The 17839-nt window shown below is 47.2% G+C and overlaps 1 protein-coding gene across 1 annotated transcript in view; it reads right to left on the bottom strand.

The window, feature by feature from the left end:
* The window catches only part of SLC6A13 (solute carrier family 6 member 13), a 38103-nt gene that overhangs the window by 1727 nt on the left and 18537 nt on the right, over positions 1 to 17839 (bottom strand). Inside the window, 10 exon segments of the mRNA XM_011367838.2 lie at positions 71 to 241; positions 1213 to 1313; positions 1998 to 2100; positions 2864 to 3001; positions 3317 to 3429; positions 5046 to 5170; positions 6085 to 6191; positions 13082 to 13216; positions 14121 to 14253; positions 14920 to 15004. Of these exon segments, the coding sequence (XP_011366140.1) occupies positions 71 to 241; positions 1213 to 1313; positions 1998 to 2100; positions 2864 to 3001; positions 3317 to 3429; positions 5046 to 5170; positions 6085 to 6191; positions 13082 to 13216; positions 14121 to 14253; positions 14920 to 15004 (1211 nt within the window).

Below are 17839 nucleotides of genomic sequence, written 5' to 3'. Positions count from 1 at the left end.
AGGCAGCCATCTATCACCATCCCCCAGGATTCCTCCACCTCTGACCACTCCCTCCCCGCTAACTCCCTACCTCTCTGAAGGAACCCTTGAGGGCGCTGAGCTTGTAGAAGCTCCAGGCGGGAATGCAGACCATGGAGGACAGAGCCAGGAGCCAGCCCAGGGCATCCCCCCACCAGGGGTACGTGTACTTCTTGTTGTAAGTCAGTGGGGTGTACTTGATCAAGGAAAAGAGGAAGGTGGCCTGAGGGCAAGAACAGAAGAGAAGGGTTTGGGGAGCAGGGGCGCTGTGCCCTCAGTGCCACGTGGAGGAACTTGCAGAAATCATGCTCCAAGCCTGGATTTTCTTCCAGGCTCTTGTGGATCAATCAGCCTCCAACCAACCTCCAGCCACATTCTGCTCAAAATCCACACACCCCCCAATAGGTATTTTCAGGGTACCTACCCTGTCCCTCCAGGGCCCCTGTGCCCATGGGCACCTCTCCACATGGTTGGCCTCCGGATTAGGACAAGATTGTGTGCCTGCTGGTGCTTTCAGTTGTTTATGTTTCCTGCACCAGCAGGTGGCGCTGCGAGTACCTCAAGGGCAGGGGTCAGGCTTTATTTACATCCTGCAAACAGTGGGTGCTCAGGGGAACTGCGGACACAAATGGATAAGCCAGAGGAAGCAGCACAGAATGGTTCACGGCTCAGATTCTGGAGCCAAGTCACCTGAGCTTGAATCCTAGCTCTCTGTCACTTTCTAGCTTGGGTAAATTTCTTAACCTCTTTGGCTTCAGTTTCATCTGTAAAATAAATATAATGGTAATTCTTACTTTGTGGGGTTCTTGTGAGGATTAAATGGGTTAAAATGTGTAAAGCACAAGGTAAGTGTTTTTGTATCTGTTGCTATCACCGTTGCTGTGGTTTATCAGTATTATCATGAGCAGCCCAATGCACTTGGGTTTCAGTCCTGCCTGCTATGTTAGACTCACACTGTGGTGTTAGTCAAACTGTCTGATAGTGCTGGACCTCAATTTATCCTTCTGTGAAATGGGAAGGAAGACTCTATCTTGATGTCATTTTCTAGAATACAACAGGAGGATGAATGAAAATCTAAAGTGATTTCCAGTCCCCACGGAGAAGTCCCTTCTAGGGCTCACAGCTCACCTATCCTCCTGCCACCACCATCTCTCCATCCCTTCATCTGGCTTCCCTCCCTGAAGGTTATCTTACTGTGCACACAGCCGGTGTGAGGAAGAGCCAACAATATTTGATAAGAGGCCATGGTCTGTACCCAATCATATCTTCGATGTTGTCATAGAAGCGCCCAGCTCCTACCATGAAGAGAAGGAAGGAAGGGAGAGAAAGGACATTCTTTAGCATCCAGAGCATCAGGATGGACCCACACAGACCAGGAAGGGCAAGGACTAATAAACAGACATCATGGTTGTCTTTACAGATCACTGCTGGGAGAGAACTCTTCCCTGGTACTCAGAGGCATAAATGGTAGTGGCAGCAAAGGCAAGAACCTTCCAACTATCAAGACTGTTACAGGCCAAAAAGGTTTGGATAAGACAGGTTATGGGTCCACCTGAGGACATAATGTGTACTTTTCTGGCAAAGCTCAGGATAGGAGCTGTCACTGGTATTATCAAGCTGACAAGCTCCATCTCCTTTCCTCTCCTTTGAGCCATCACACAGAATATTACCCATCCCCAGGGCTCCCTTTCTGTCTTTTAAGTTTATCCCTGGAACTTGGTGCAGCTACCCAGGAAATTATGGAATCTTGCTGGAGAGGCAGTTTTTCCTAATCCAAGACTTCCCAACCATAACCAGGAGGGTAGGCAAGGCAACCTCTGGGGGGTCCTTCCAATGTTATAAATTTAGGATTACTGAGATTTTTGAGGTTGGGTAGGGGGTAAATCTCAAGAAAAGGTGGGTGCGAGCATTGGATGTCTCTCTTCTGTCTAAGGGCCCTGGGGTGGACGTGAGCACTGGGGTTAGGGACAGTAACTCACCATAGACCCAAGCTACACAGAGGGACTCAAAGATGGCCACGAACAGGAGGCACATGCCACTGGCTGCATAGTAGTCAAAGAGCTGAAACACGTACATACCACCCTGACCAGGAGGAGACAAAAAACAGCACTTTATCCAGAAGAAACAGACAGATTTTTTCCCCCACGCCCCCCAGCCTCACATCCTTAGGGCACAGAACAGAGTTGGTGAGGATCACAAAAGACAGATATTAAAAGAGAATGTAATTTGTAAGCTGTAAGGCACTAGACAGATAAGAGGCAATAATTACTTTTACTTTTTATTATTGTTTTAGGCTGGATGATAGATGAACTAAATAGCTATTGTTAGATTGTCTCTGAGAACATTTAGAGATTGACTCAGAAATCTAAGACATAATGTGTACTTTTCTGGCAAAGCTCAGGATAGGAGCCGTCATTGGTATTATCAAGCTGACAAGCTCCATCTCCTTTCCTCTCCTTTGAGCCATCACACAGAATATTACCCATCCCCAGGGCTCCCTTTCTGTCTTTTAAGTTTATCCCTGGAACTTGGTGCAGCTACCCAGGAAATTATGGAATCTTGCTGGAGAGGCAGTTTTTCCTAATCCAAGACTTCCCAACTATCGTTTCCATATTTTTTAGTTTACTGTGGAGCCAAAATACCCCTCGCCTGTCCCTAGAAGCAGGCAGTCAATGCCCAAAGCCAGAGGAGGGACCTGTCTACTTTGTGCTTCCTGTCGTTGGGAAAGGAGTGAGTCCCAGTGCCCAGAATCCACACCAGCCTGCTCCATCTGACAGGTGGCAGCTGTCCACATTTGCTCCTCTTTTGCACCCGATCCCCACCCTGAAGCCTTGCAGACCCTCACCTCTGTGAGCATGACCAGTCCGAGGAGGAAGGAGGTGACAGACACTCCAAGGATGAGGACCTCCCTCCGGTTCTTCTTACGAAACACACGGGGGTACATGTCCACCAGCGCCGTCACCAGGCTCTCTACGCACACAAACTGGATGAGAGGGCAAAAGAATTGGAGGGAAAGAGAGCTCCCAAAATAAACTCCATCAACTAGCTCTGGCATATGGCTCCCAGGGTCAGCCATGCCAGCCACCCTTGTCTCAAGTCCCCACAGCTGTCTTTACATGGTTAGGTCTGGACCCACCCTTCGAAGCTCTTCCTGGTCCCTAGAAGGGCATCCACATCTGACATTCGCCCAGTCCTCAACTGTTTTAAGGTCCCTCAGGGCATCAGGTCCACTGCTCCCCCTCCCCCAGCTCACCCACACCCATCATCTCTTAGCCTCTGAGTGGCCACCTCTTGATACCTGGCTGTCTAGTCCCAGGAGAACGACCATGAAGAAGAAGCAGCAGGCCCAGAGAGGAGAGAAGGGCAGCATCACCACAGCCCGGGGGTAGGCGATGAAAGCCAGGCCAGGGCCTATGGCAAGAAGCAGAGGAACACCGCTCAGTGCATGGGCCAGCTCCGGGCCACATGTGATCCCAGTGCGCTGCCGTGGAATAACAAGAGCCAGAGGAAACTTCACCCCACAGTTACTATCACCACCACTGTCCTCTCCCAAACCTCTACCTGGTCGCCAAACTTCCAAGCCACCACTGCTGTATTCTCCTTTGCAGAAACAGAACTTAGAGGTTGTGGGTATAAAGGGCTTTGGAAAACAGAAAGGGGTATATCACACACATTTCTGTAAGTTCTACTCCAAATCCTTTGATCTCATTCTCCAGATCTTTTGCCCCAAATCAGAGATTTCAAGCTTAAAAAGAGCTCAGGGAACAGGCAGGCCCTGTACATATGTGAAGCTGACCCAGTGTAAAATGAGGGAGTGGCTGGTCCTGATGAGACCTGGAGTCATCATGTCCACAACAACTAAGGTAAACACTGTGTGGTTTCTATAGAGAAAATGGTTCCAAAGAAAATGCCACCAAGTCTAGACTGGGCCTACGGCCACCGGTTTGCCACCTCTACACCCAGAGCCTTTCCCATCACCCTATAAGTGAACTGGCATTAATTTCAGAATATGACTGACATACGACCTCCCAAATAAATTAACGTTCCTCTCAGCTGGCTCAAATAGCAGGAACAGAGTCACATGCCAGTGGCTGGGTTCATCCATAGGAAGCTTCCTTTGAAACAAAGGGTGTGACACTGTGACCTTTAACCTTGGACAGTCCTTTACCTCTTGAAGTGCACTCCCTGCACTGGTGAGATGGGGGTGATACCAGCACTCACCTCACAGCTTTCCATTGCATGGTACAGGCAGAATGCTTCGCACAGTGCCTGGCATATAGTAAGTGCTTAATAAAAGTAAAATATTATCATTTTTAATAAGAGTCAGTAATGTTAGTTGCCTAGTGCTTGGAACTCTGTGTAACAGGGGTGGGTTTGTGAATGCTATGATAAAAATTGTCTTGTTATGGAGTGCAAGTGGGTGGTCCCCAAGAATAGGGGAAGAGCAAAAGAAACAGCTTACCCGGATAGAGGACCAGTTCTCAATTTTATTTAAAAGAAGCAAAAACAAGATTGCATGGTAGAAAAGCACTCACTTAAAAAAGGAAGAAACGCTATCTGCCCATATAAACTCTGAGACAGTTTAAAGTGAATAAGTCAAAATGCAAGACAGTGTATATAGTATGTTATCAACTGGTTTTTTAAAAGAGGAGGGGAAGAAATAGAAATAGTAGTATGTACCTAGGTATGAATGAATATGTGTATATACATGGGTGTGTGTTTTTTTCTCATGTACACCTAAGGTATTTCTAGAGGGATAAACATGAACCTGATAACATTGGTGACCTCCAGTGTAAAGAACTGGAGGCTGGCTGGAGTGGGAAGAAAAATGATCACTGTATCCATTTACCCTTTGAAGCTGGATTTACTGTTTTTAAGCCTTCCCCCAGGTCTTCCTAGGATGCGTCCACTGAAAGGTGACCAGAGCTCACCTTCGGTGAAGGTGACAATAGAAACGCCTCTGGAACCCGGTTGGCGAAGGTTTAAAACTCACAGAATCCATGGCCTTGGGCCTCCCCAACACTCACCTGACTCGGCCACCTCAGAGATGGGCACCCCCTGCTCTTGGGACATGAAGCCCAGGATGGAGAAGATGGCAAACCCGGCCACAAAGCTGGTGCCACTGTTGAGGAAGCAGAGGGCCATGCAGTCCCTGTGGGGAGTGGGGGAGGTGGAAACAGGTGGGTCAAAAGAGCTGCAGGGCCTCCAGTCAGAGCCAACGGGAACCCCAGGGGAGCCCTGCCCTTCAGGGCAGACAGGCCAGAGGGGCTGCCTCGCAGAATTAAGATGAACTTTTAAGGGACAGTTGTGCTTCCCCTACTCCATTAGCTTAGACTTGGAATAAACCAAGGTAGTCCTAAAAGAATGAGGCTCTGAGAAAGTAAAATATCAATCTAAAAATTACAAACTGCCACACGGTCTCCCTTCCCTGCCGTATTGTCACCACACCTTTGGGAGACCACCACTCTGACACAATTCAGTGTGGCAGGCCAATGTTGAGGATGTAGGCCTGGAAAATACCAAGCGACAAATAATTCTTAGTCACCTACATTTTGATTCTAAAATGCATAACATGATATTTTTAGCTAATATTAAAGTTGGCTTAAATTCTTTAATATGAACCAGGTAGGCCAAGGGAACCGCGGGGAGGAGACATGAGACGGGGGAGAAGTGAAGGAAAGCATGGAAGGATCCATGTTTGCTGGGGCAAATGTACAAAGCAGGCAAGACTGAGGCTCCACTGCATGACATGGCTACTCACTCACTTCTCGGGCTTGCCTCCTGAGCCCGCTGACCTCTAAATTATCCAGGACCCAGGCCGGGCTCCTGCTTGGTTTCCCAGCCAACCCAAACTCTCCCACCCTTTTGGAAGCAGTCCCTTTGCCCATGCTGCAGTTGGCTCCTTTCAGTAACTGGCAGCCTTGGAGTATTGGAAAGTGGGGTGAAGGATAGGGGTGGGCAAATCCATGAGCTGGCGCACTCTCTAAATCACCCCTGATCCTGCGTACCTGGAGGGACAGTAGAGAGATGTGGGTTTGTGGCTCAAGCCCCACTCCCCCAAGTCACCTGTAGCAGTTGTTGTGGTACCTGTTGTACCTGCCCAGGGCCGTCAGGGTACCCTAGACAGATAGCGAATGAAAAAGAATAATCTGGGTGCCCGCATCCTTCCACCCCTACACCGGGAGAAGGCAAGAAAGCTGCGCCCCATGAAAGCAGGCATCTGGCTCCATGAGAGCAGAGCGCACAGGAGAGCCAGACACTGTGATCTGCTCTCGGACTGTGTGGGCCCCCTACAACCTGCCAGCGCAATGGGCTTGACTTCCTGGGCCCCCAGATGGGGTTCTCGGGTACTACTAGGGTGGCCTAGGCATTCAAAGAAGAAGACCAAAGGATCCATGCTGGAGGAAGACGGGAAGGTGGGAGGGTGCTCTAGAAGTAAGTTAGGCGGGCACCAGATTTTTATCCTGGAAACAAAGCCTTGGTTCTGCCTCCACCTTCTCCTGCCCTGGGCTCTCCTGGTGATGTGACCAGTTTGGAAGGTATCCAGAAACAGGATCTCTAGGCTAATGGGTCCTTACTATCAGTGCCATCATGGGCATGTAACTTTGCTCGTCATGCCTCAAAACCCTCTGAAAAACAGGAAGAGTAATCCTCAGCAAGAGGATGAACAGAAATGCATCTGTAAAGGGCTTTGTACTCCTCAGGGCGGGGGCAGAGAGTTCAGCTAAACAGAGGGTATGGTTGTTACCGTTATTATCTCAGCTGCTGACCAAGCCTGTGTATGTTATGATTTAGATTTAACAGCTAGAATAACATCCCAAAGGGAAGGAACATCAAGGCAAACAAGACTAAGCCACCCTGCAGATAGGCAGGAGGTGGGGTCCTGGGGTTACAGACCTTCCCAAGCACCTCCTGCCTTCGGAGGATATGAGCTCTACAAGTGAGCACCAAGCTATGGATGGGGACATCGCCAAGCAGGGACCCCAACATCTCTGTGTTCCCCATTTCTTATCTTTTGCCTGGATCTCCCCCAGTAGCCCAAAAACAGGCCCCTGCTTTCCTTTCGCTAGTACCGGTGTCCCAAGGTCCCCACACACCAGGGCCTCAGCTTCTTTCTGTGCAAAGCTCCTCAGTCCCCTACCTGCCTCTCCCTGCCTGTCTAACCATCACCACCACCCTCAACCTCCCTTTCTCTTGCTCTCTGATTCACCCCACCAAAGTGGGTCCAGGGGACTCACTGACAAGCTGACTACATCAGAATCACATTGATTCCTCGGCCAGCATCCCCAGCTGAGATACTGAATCTCTAGGGCTAAAAGAGAACCCAGAAGTCTGTATTATTTTCAGAGCTCAGTGGGCGATCCTACTGAACAGTTAGATGTGAGAATCATTGCCCTACAGCCCCCGAACACTGGCATCAGGGACCCAATCAAAGCACTCACTCTTCTTGTTCCAGTTGTTTCTGCAGGAATGGGGAAAGATGGTGAACAAAAAGGGAGACTGTCTCTAGCCTCCTGTACCTTCTGCTCACTGTGACTCCCATCCCCATTTCCCTGCTGGAGCTGCCACCAGGGAAAAGGGCTCAGAGGCAGATCCAGAAGGGCCTGGCAAGCAAGAAATAGCACAAAGGATGGAAACACCTGGGGACTTTTTTAAACTTGAGGAAAATCATATTGGGAAAGGAGAGAAGGCATCGAGATTTCTTTCAGAAGTGAAAAAAGGAAAGGGTAGGAATGAAAAGAAAAAACCTGCAGCCAAGAAGGGAGGTGCTTGCAAAATTCAGCGTGATGCCACAAGGTTTGAGGCTAAGCCTTGGATGGTCTATTTGCTCCTTCAGGGTGTTTCAAATCCTTTTTTTAATTCTAAAATTCTGCTCCCCACCCCTCCCCCCCCCGACCCGACACACACACCAGATACTGTGAAACGGTCATCTCAAGAAAACTCAGTGGCCTCTGGTCTGAAGGTCACTCTGTTCTATTTCGTTCTTGCTCACTCAGTAGGTTACAAGTGGCTCTGAGCTTGTACAGCAAGGATTTACCCGGGGTCAGAGATGTAGGGCTGGGGAGCAATGCTTATCTGCCTAGGGCTCATGCAGTAATAAGATCAGGTGATCTCTCCCAAACAAGTTATCCAGGCCTAGGGTGTTTGCTCCCACGCTTCTCAGTACACAGGATGCAGATGGACCCACACGTTACCAGGGAAACTGTCAGTGCCCGCAGAGACGTCTGTGGCCGCCCCTATGCCGGCAGGGGGCGTAAATCCTGTGGTTATGAAGTTTTCTAAACTTGGGCTTGGGAAGAAAAATTGTGACTTGGCAGTTCACCTCACCCTGAGGGAGATAGACTAAGACTGAGTTGGGAGAAGAGGTTAATGAGAACAAAGAAAATTGCAGCAGGAGGGCTGAGAGTTCAGAGTGCAAGGGTCAGATATGGTGCCTTTGACTAAAATCCCCCTTACTGGGAGCTTGGCAAGCCCCAGCTCTCTGCACAGCAGCTGACTAACAAGCCTGCTGGGATGGGGGAAAGGAATGAGGTCAGAAGAAGGAACAAGCAGGGCAAGCTGTTCTGTTCCCACCGCAGGCGACCCACTCCCCGCCCATGCCAGGAGCCCTGGTTTCCAGGACAAAACTCCAATGTGTCTTTGGCTGGGGCAGAAGACTGACCAAGAATAAAACAAGTGTGAAAAACATTTGGTGGAGTACACGCAAAAAAAGAGTTCTCTGGGGTATAGAAGAAGAGAGAGACCTCTAGAAGGTTCAGGAAGGGTGCTTTCAACTTTGAGTTCAACCTCTTTTAGAAAGGCAATAGTATGTAATGGAAAAAGCCTGGGCTTGGGAGTCAGAATGAACTGGGCTCAATCACTAACTCTATTAATTATTAGCTGTGTGATCTTAGGCAAGTCACTTAACCTCTCTGAACCTTACTCCTCTGTTCAGGAAAATGGATATAATAACAAATAATGTATGTAAAATGCTTAACATAAATAAATATTAGTTCCCTATCCCACCTGAAATAATTCCGGAATAATAAAAAACAGCCCTTAAGACTCTCAAATAATTAATATTCTTTGGAAAATGTATATCATGGTGATTAAGATAGCAGACTCCAAAAGACAACTTGGGATGAGACCCAAGTTCCTCCCCCGCCCCCCCCGCCCCCTCTCTCTCTCTCTCTCTCACACACACACACACACACACACACACACACACACACACACACCATGCTAGTTTTGTGGTTTGGGGCAAATTTCTTAAGTTTTCAGAGCTTCAGTTTCTTCATCCGTAAAATGAGGCTAACACCTAACTAACTCCCAGGGCTGGTGGGAAGATTAAACTGTGTCATACATTCAGTAAAGCGCCTGGCGAATAATAAGCATGTGATCAATGTGTCAGCTACTGCTGCTGTTTGTCATTAGCTTATTTTAAAAAAGCAACCCACCTTACAGTGATGGTGAGGTCCCATAGATTTCAGTGTAAAAATAAAACAAACAAACAAACAAACAGACTCATTTTAACCAATAGTTAGAATAGCTTAGCATAGAGATTTAAAAGTTTCAACAGAGGATCTTTGGACACGCTATCCTCCAACCCCTGCCCTTATCAACCTAACAAAGTGCAGTAGAACAGTCAAAAGGAAAGAAACAAGTGCCAGAATAAAGCATACACTGCACCAGTGGAACCCTGAGTCTCCAGTGGCCTTCCCCATGTGAAAGAGGCAAGCCCCAGGAACACCAGGAGAGGCAGCAACCTTCCTGGCACACAGCAAGGCTGGAGAAAGGAGAGGAAACCAAATAACCCAGCCTCATCTCTGCCTGACTCCCTGCTCCCACACTGAGTGCTTGCCAGAGAGATGTCTTTGGTCTTTGTGTCGGGTAGCAGGAATTTTACACCTTTCTCAAGTGCCAGGCAAATGCCAGTTAGAATTATCATACTTCCTGGGGAGTACCAACTACAATCAATTAGGGCTCTGGCAGGATGCCTCACCCTGCATGGGCTGCTCTGCTCACAGACAACAAAGGCCTCGCTTCAGCATGGGACCAGGACCAGGCCGTTAATAAAGCATCTCAGAAGCTCAGGACCAAGTCTGGCTCTTGAAACATCTCCCTCCCCACAGCCTCAGAGGACTTGGAAGACATATGCTCCCTGTACAGCCTACAGCTGGCTGGGGTTAGAAGGATGGTATCCTGGAGACCTGATTAAGATGTCTTATCTCCTGCAGTAAACCAAACACAGAATTATGGCCTTATTAACTCTCGGAGTTGAAAGCTATCTGGTCCGCTTTCTTTATATTTGATGGAAGATGATAGATAGATAGATAGATGATTGATAGAGCACTCTGCCTAGAATAGGTCTGACACATAATAGATGCTTAACAAATTCTGCTAAACAAATGAGCTATGAGATAGAGGTTGTAAAGTATGTGGAATTTGTCATCATTTGGACCTGGATTCCAGGTACAGGTGTGAGTATAGAAAATTCTTTAAGTTCTCTAGTCCTTAATTTCCTTATCTGTAAAATAAGGATATCTCATTGATCAGCTGTGAGGATTAGCTGAAACCAGGTATGTAAATCTCTTAATGCCAGAGATGTAGTAAGTAGTCAAAAACTGTTAGCTATAAATCACTGATCAGGACAAACAAGGCATTGATTATGGAAGCCATAAATCAGTTCCAGAAATCGGTTCTCCTTCACTCTCTCAGCCTACCTGCCTGTCTCTTGGCCTGAACATGTCCCTCCTTCCCAGCCTGACCCCCAAACAATTGCGGGCTTTGCAGCGTAGCCACACCTCGAGTCACACCTCCTCTCCTCCCAAACCACAGTGGCTTCCACTTGCACAGGTGATCCAAGCCAGACTCTACACCTGTCCTTCAAAGCCTTCCTTCAACTCTGCTGCCCCACAACCCTCTGCTTGATACCTACTTTCTCTCATGACCCTTTGGTTCCAGGTAAGCCAAGAGCTTATGATTCACAAAATAAAAATACACTTTGTTTGGCCTGCCACTTACTCGCTGTGTGACCTTGGGCCCGGTTGGCTTATCTGTGCAATGAGGAGTTAGCACTAGGTGATCTCTGGAGCCCTTTTAGCTCTGAAGGCTACGGCTCTACAGTTTGACTCCAAAGCCTGCCTGCAGCTCTCGCGCCCCACATGGAGATGATGCAGCTGCAATCTGTATCTCTGTTATGTCTAAGAAGTGGGAGAGGGGAAGGATACATTTGTGTCCCACCAGAAGATCGTGGAGAAGTCAAGTGCTCAAGGCTACTTGACTCCACAGGGAGATTTCTGATTGTGGGAGGCCTGGCAGCCCCTCTGGAACCCCGGATGGAAGAAGTCGTAACTCTGCCAGGGTGGCTGGGAGAATTGGGAATAATTGAGCTCTGCATCACCCCAAATTCTGCACAAGGGGGAGCCATTGCTCCTGTGTGAATTGAGTCCCTGGCCTCAGAGGGATGGTGGAAGTGTGTGCCACTCCCTTTTCTCTTGCTCTCTTTCAGCAATTTCAGAGACTGTGCTGGTGCTTTACTCTTTAAAATGTTTGAACGGCCATCCACTTGATCATCTTCTCTGTGCTGGGCTCCTCCCATCCTAAATCTCCTCGGGGCCTCTACCATAGAAAACCTCCTCCAGCACTAAGGGAGAATCTCCCCAGGGAGGAAGAGGCAGGGCATGGAGCTGGGTAACACATCTTAGGGATCATGGGATGGGGGGAGCTTGCCCACACTCCCCAGCCCTCAAAAACTTCTGGCTGTAACTGAAGTGTCCACGATAGATGATTGGATAAAGAAGTTGTGGTACATATATACAATGGAATATTACTCAGCCATAAGAAGAGATGAAATACTGCCATTTGCGACAACATGGATGGACCTCGAGATAATCATGCTAAGCGAAATAAGCCAGACAGAAAAAGTTGAAAATCACATGATATCACTTATATGTGGGATATAAACCTAAAAGCAACAAATGAATAGGACAAACAGAGACTCATGGACATGGACAATAGACTAGTGGTTACCAGAGGACTATAGACTAGTAGTTACTAGTGGGGTGGGGGAGGAGGGGAGAGGTAGATGGGGTAAAGGGGGTCAAATATAGGGTTTAGGGGGAGGGCGAAGTGGGTAAAGGGGATCAAATATATGGTAACTGGACTTTGGGTGGTAAACACACAATAGAATATACAGATGTCAGGAGATAATGTACACTTGAAAATTATATAATTGTATTAACCAATGTTACCCCAATAAACTTAATTTTAAATAATTAATTAATTAACGAATTAACTAATTAATTTTTAAAAATGACTTGAACAAAGAGAAAAAAGTAAATGAATTATTTTAATGGTTAATAAAGACACCCAGCTCAGTAGCGGGGGGCGAAATTTAAAAAATATTTTCCCTTGGAAAAAAATAAAACTTCCGGCTTTCAAAATGGCTGCCAAACAGGAGCAGGCAAGAAATCTGTCAGAAGCAGTGGCTTCTTATTTCAGGCCCTGTTTTACAAACGCCTCTAGCAGCATGGTCCCTTCTCTTGGAGAGAGAGGGTTGCCCACAAAGAAGCTGGCTGAGGGGAGTGAAGAGGCAAGGGCCTCTTGACAACTGAGGGAAACTCAACACCAGCCCAGCTGGGAGGGACTGGGAGGGGCTGGGGAACTGGGCCTAGGAATGGGCCATGTGACACAGGGAAGAAACCAGAAGGGGTTGGTGGAGATTTAAGAAATAGAGAGGAAGCCAGGTGTGAAATGAGATCTCCAAGTGAAAAAATTCAAAAAGAGGATGGGCAGATGTGGAGGAATGGGACCAGCCTGTGAGTAAGGACTGTTAGTGACATATTTGCTGCCCCTGAGAAATATTATTACCCCACCCCCTGCCCCGCTTTCCTGGCAGCTGTGAACCAAGGGAGGGGACCAGGAACAGCTGCTAACAGATGTCTGCAACACCCCCCACCACCACCACCACGGAATCCTTAGGGCTGAGCCAGGAGCAGGGATGTCCCACCAGTGCACAGAGAAGATCGACAGTTCAAGTGCTTCCAGGGCCACATGATAGCACTTGTCTGTGGCTTCTTACCTGGGGATCCCACAGACGAGTGAGGTTTGGGTACAGATAAAACTGAATTCCTTGGGCTGCCCCAGGCAGCGTCACCCCTCGAATTAACAGGACCACCAGCATGAGGTAAGGGAATGTGGCTGTGAAGTACACCACCTAGCCAAGGGGCAGATGAGAGACAAGAAACTCATCAGTTAGGAGGAACGGAGGCTGGAGACCCTGCAGGGATGCTGGAGGCAGGAGCTCCCCGCCTACAGGATAGGTCAAAGTGGTTCCTCTTCTGCTCGTACATCCTCACCCCCGCAGCTGCTCAGTTCCACCTCTCCTCTGCCATGAGCCACAACCTCTCCTCTCCCTTCCCCTTCTAGCTTACGGCACTCATCCTCCCCCTAACACATACCCAGTAAATATTTATTGAGTGACTGCATGAACTTAGGCATTCTCCCAGCAAGTATGTTTAGATTTATGGCAAGGGTTGTCAGGTGTGAAAAGATCATGTAACACATGATCCCTGTCCTCACAGAGCTTACAAGCCTAGTGCAACCAGACGACCAGATTAGGAAGGAAGCCTGGTCAGAGGCCTCCATGGCAAGAGTCCAGAAGAACTCAGAATGCCCTTCTAACACCTCATACACTCTAGGGCAAAGAGTTCCCTCAAGTTCTCAGGTTGGCTGAGAATTATTTTGAGACTAATAGTCTTAATGGAACTCTTTTTCCAAAGAAATGTTGTATGAATGAGGGAGCTATGAACTGTGTTCAATTTGCAATGTGCCCGCACATATGGTGTATTCCAAGATGAACTTCCTCTGCAAGTGTCTTTCTTGCCTTTCTCTCCTTCTCTCTCAATCTTCCATTCAATCTCCCAAATACCAGAAGGACATGGAATTAGATCCAGGAGAGGCACAGAATCAAAGAAGAGCACCACATAAAATTTTCACTGGGTCATTTCCTCCTTCCCATTCTTGACTAGGCTACCACTTAGGAAACTCTTGGGTGACTGAACCCCCAGTGAGGGCAGAGAGTCCTGGGATGGGCTGACCAGGAGCTCTCCAACACGGACCTTGCCCGTGGACTTGACCCCCTTCCAGATGCAGAAGTAGCAGATGACCCAGGCAAGCAGGAGGCATAAAGCCAGTTCCCAGCGCAGGGCCCCCAGGTGCTGGATGCCATCAGAGATCTTCAGGACCCGCCTCCTGGGGAGAGAAGTTTGAGCCGGGCTCCACTTTTGCTGCTGGCCTTCTTTTTGCAGCCCACATGTCTTGGGCAGCGAGCCATGCCTCCAGGCTCTTGTCCAAAGGCTTGTTAGCTCTTGTTGCCCGAAAACATGAGGCTCTTCTTTACCCAGAGATGGGGGTACATATAGAGGAAGGCAAACATAAACTATTCCCAGATCAGTTTGCTCTGGGAGGCTGAGTACCCATGTAACCTGGAGAAGGAGGCACAAACACATTTTCTCAACCAGAGTTTTAGGACATGTTGATATTAGGAATCGTGCCTGAGATGAACACTAGTACTGGGGGGAGAGGAAGATAAGAGGCAGTGCTCATGCAACTGAAGAGAAGGGTGTGGTTAGGAGTGTGGGCACTCATGCACGTGCACTATCTGACATGAGCATGGGCACGTGGGGGAGGGAAAGCAGGCACACTAGAGGAAAGTTGTGAAATTCTCATCTCTGAAACCAGTTCTACATTAGCCACAAGTATAGGCACAATAGAAAAAAGCCACTTAGGTGACAAGGCCACCAAAGAAGGAAATGGAGATTCTTCCCTTGCACTGAGAGCCACAGCTGCACGAACCATCCCTGTGCCCTTCTTTCAAGCAAACAACCCACATTAGGATGGGGAACAAGGCTCACTTACTCCCAGAACTCGATGACAGGAGAGGTGGCGTTCTCAGAGGTCACATTCAGGGAGCCATTGGTCCTCTGGAACTCCACACAGTGTTCTACTCATGGGGCCCAGGGAAGGAAGCAAGAGTAAATTATTAGCCAGTATTTGGGGTGAAATTTTAAGAGAATGGAAGTAAGGTATCTGGAAGGAACTGGGCTGAAGTTGTATATACAAAACATTCTCAAGCACATAACGACCTCAACAAACCCGCCCCGCTCTCTCTCGCACACTTTTACTTGTCGGTTTTTAAATGTTTGGTACATATTCTTTAAAAACATGATCAGATGGCATCAGGAAAGATGCTCTGCATGCCATCTGCTCCAAAGTATATAAATATTTCTATGTAACTGTTGTGTATAAACTCATGAGCTTTGAGGAATAAGAATGCCTTCTAGGGAAGTGATACTGCTGAGTAGCTAAAGAGCACAGGTATAGGTAAAGGTACAGATACAAGAAACTCTGGCTGGAATCCTGACCTTCTGGTTATTCACTGTTGACTCCCTAAGCCTCACTTGCCCCATCTCTAAAATGGACATAAGAACATCTATTTGTAAGATTGATGGGGGATTAAATGAAAACATGTCTGTAAAGTGCTCTATAAGTAATGGCTCCTAATTATCTGTACTTGACTTTGGAGTTTCACAAAGAGTTTTCACACTGTTTTTTACATTTTATTAGTACAGTAATCTTAAAAAATATTAAGACAGATGTTTTCCCCATTGTACACATAAAGAAGTGAGTCTGCTTAGAAATGGCCTGTCTTAGTTTATACGTGACTGAAGGAGGGCTAGAATCCAGTCCAGCAAATTGTGTATATTCCACCTTCGAAATATCTAGAATCTGACCTTTCTTGTCATCATCACCATTACCACCATCCTAGTGCAGGTCACCATCATCTCATGCCCCCACCAACTGGCTTCCAGTTTCTACTCTAGCCTCTCTAGTCAAATCTCCATACAGCAGTCAGAGAGATATTATTTAAATTTAAGTCACAGTTTATGTCACACCCCAGTTTAAAACCTTCCAATGGGTTTCCTGTCCCACTCAGAGAAAAAAGCCAAAATCCTGTAGTCACATCCAAGGCCCTAATGATCTACCCCATCCCTCCAACCTCATTTCTCCCTGCTCCCCACTCACCACTCCAGCCACATGGATTTCTTGCTGTTCCCTGGGTGCCACAGGCACAGATGCTAAAAGCACTGGTGCCCCAGGATCTTTGATTGAGTGTCTCTTCTACCTAGTGTCTGCTCCCTGCCACCTCAATGGCTCACTCCCCCTCCTCCCTCAGAGCATTACTTACTCAGATGTCATCTTCTCAGAGAGGCCTTCCTTGATAGCCCATTTAAAATTACAGCCCCTCACCTCTAAAACTCCTAATCCTTACTCCCTGTTTTATTTTTCTCTACAGCATTTCTTCTAACATGAGAGCTATTTCTCACTTATTTTATGGTTTGTCTCCTGTCACTAGAATGACAACTCCATGCAAGCAGGGACCTGTGTTTTCGTACATTATCACATCCCCAGTGCTTAGAACAGAGCCTGGCATAGTCGGAGCTCAATAATATCTGTTGAATGATTGAATGCCAATCGAGCACTCTTTTCACTAGACATGTCACTTTCCTTGAAGCTTCAGCACACCCAGAACAACGTTGTTTCATCTTGACAGGGCAGGACTTCCTATGCTAGTAAAGATACTAGGCTCAGAGTAGAATCAGACTCATTAGGAGAAATGTCCAAAATACCAATAAGCAGAAGGCTTGGATTTTGAGTTTGCCTCAGAATTGTCTCAGAGACACACTCACCACCCACAATCAACCTAAAGGCAGATGGGCCTAACAATGCCCTGAAGCAAAAGCCCAAAGTCACTAAAACTTCACAAAATTTTACAAGAGGAACTCCACTGAGGTCTGGATAAATCAACCATCTGGATAAATCAACCATCTGACAAAGCTGGTTGTCAAGGGTGAATTCAGTGCACATAGATGAAAGGAAGGAAGCAAGCAAGGGAGAGAGGTAGGGGGTAAGAGAAAAAAGAAGGAAGGAAGGAGGGAGGGAGAGAGAGAAGGAAGAAAAAAATATATCATATAAAGAAAATATTAGAATAAAACAGATTTTTGAAACTTGATTCATTCAACAGATATTTTTGAGTGATTGTGATGTAGGCAGCACTGTGCTAGGCACAAAGGTTGTAAAGATAAAGACATCTTTTCTGCCTTCAAGATCTTGCTGACCTGTGGGAAAACCAGACCAACAAACAGACAAAAACCAGGGTAGGAGCCAGTGCAGGTCCTGACAGATACATTTGAGAAGAACCTAATACATCTTGAGGTGTCAGGGGAAGTACCTCCAAGATTTGACTTTTCACTTGAAAAATGGTGGAATGGAGCTGGTGGCAGAGATCCTCCAGGGAATGCCTGGAAAGGGAGCATAAAGTTTGAGGGCAAGAGGGGCCTTGAACACCATACTAAACATTGCAGAAATATGCCTCCCTGCTAAGTAAAAGATTCAAACTACGGATTAGAGCTGAGAAACTTATCTGAACAAAAATAATTAATCATGGACAGGTAAGCCCTGACAAGCCCTGAGTGATATCTGGGCAGTGAGAGCAAGACAATAGTGCTGAGTTCCCAAACAGGACAGGTCCAATATGCTTTCTATCTGCACCACCAAAGGGTGGCCACTAGCCACATATGGCTCTTTACTTTTAAATTAGTTAAAATTAAATAAAAATTTTTAAATTCAGTTCTTCGCACGCACTAGCCACATTTCAAGTTCTCAAAAACCACATGTTGGCTACCATTCTTGACAGTATATCATCACAAAGTTCTTTTGGACAGCACTACCCTAGGTATTTTTAATTTTTTGTTACTTTCAATTCATTAGACTCAGT

The sequence above is a fragment of the Pteropus vampyrus genome, unplaced genomic scaffold (assembly GCF_000151845.1).
Source record: "Pteropus vampyrus isolate Shadow unplaced genomic scaffold, Pvam_2.0 Scaffold137, whole genome shotgun sequence".
Classification (NCBI taxonomy): Eukaryota; Metazoa; Chordata; class Mammalia; order Chiroptera; family Pteropodidae; genus Pteropus; species Pteropus vampyrus.
Note: the sequence above shows the minus strand (reverse complement) of the source record. Positions and strands in the feature narration are given on the sequence as shown.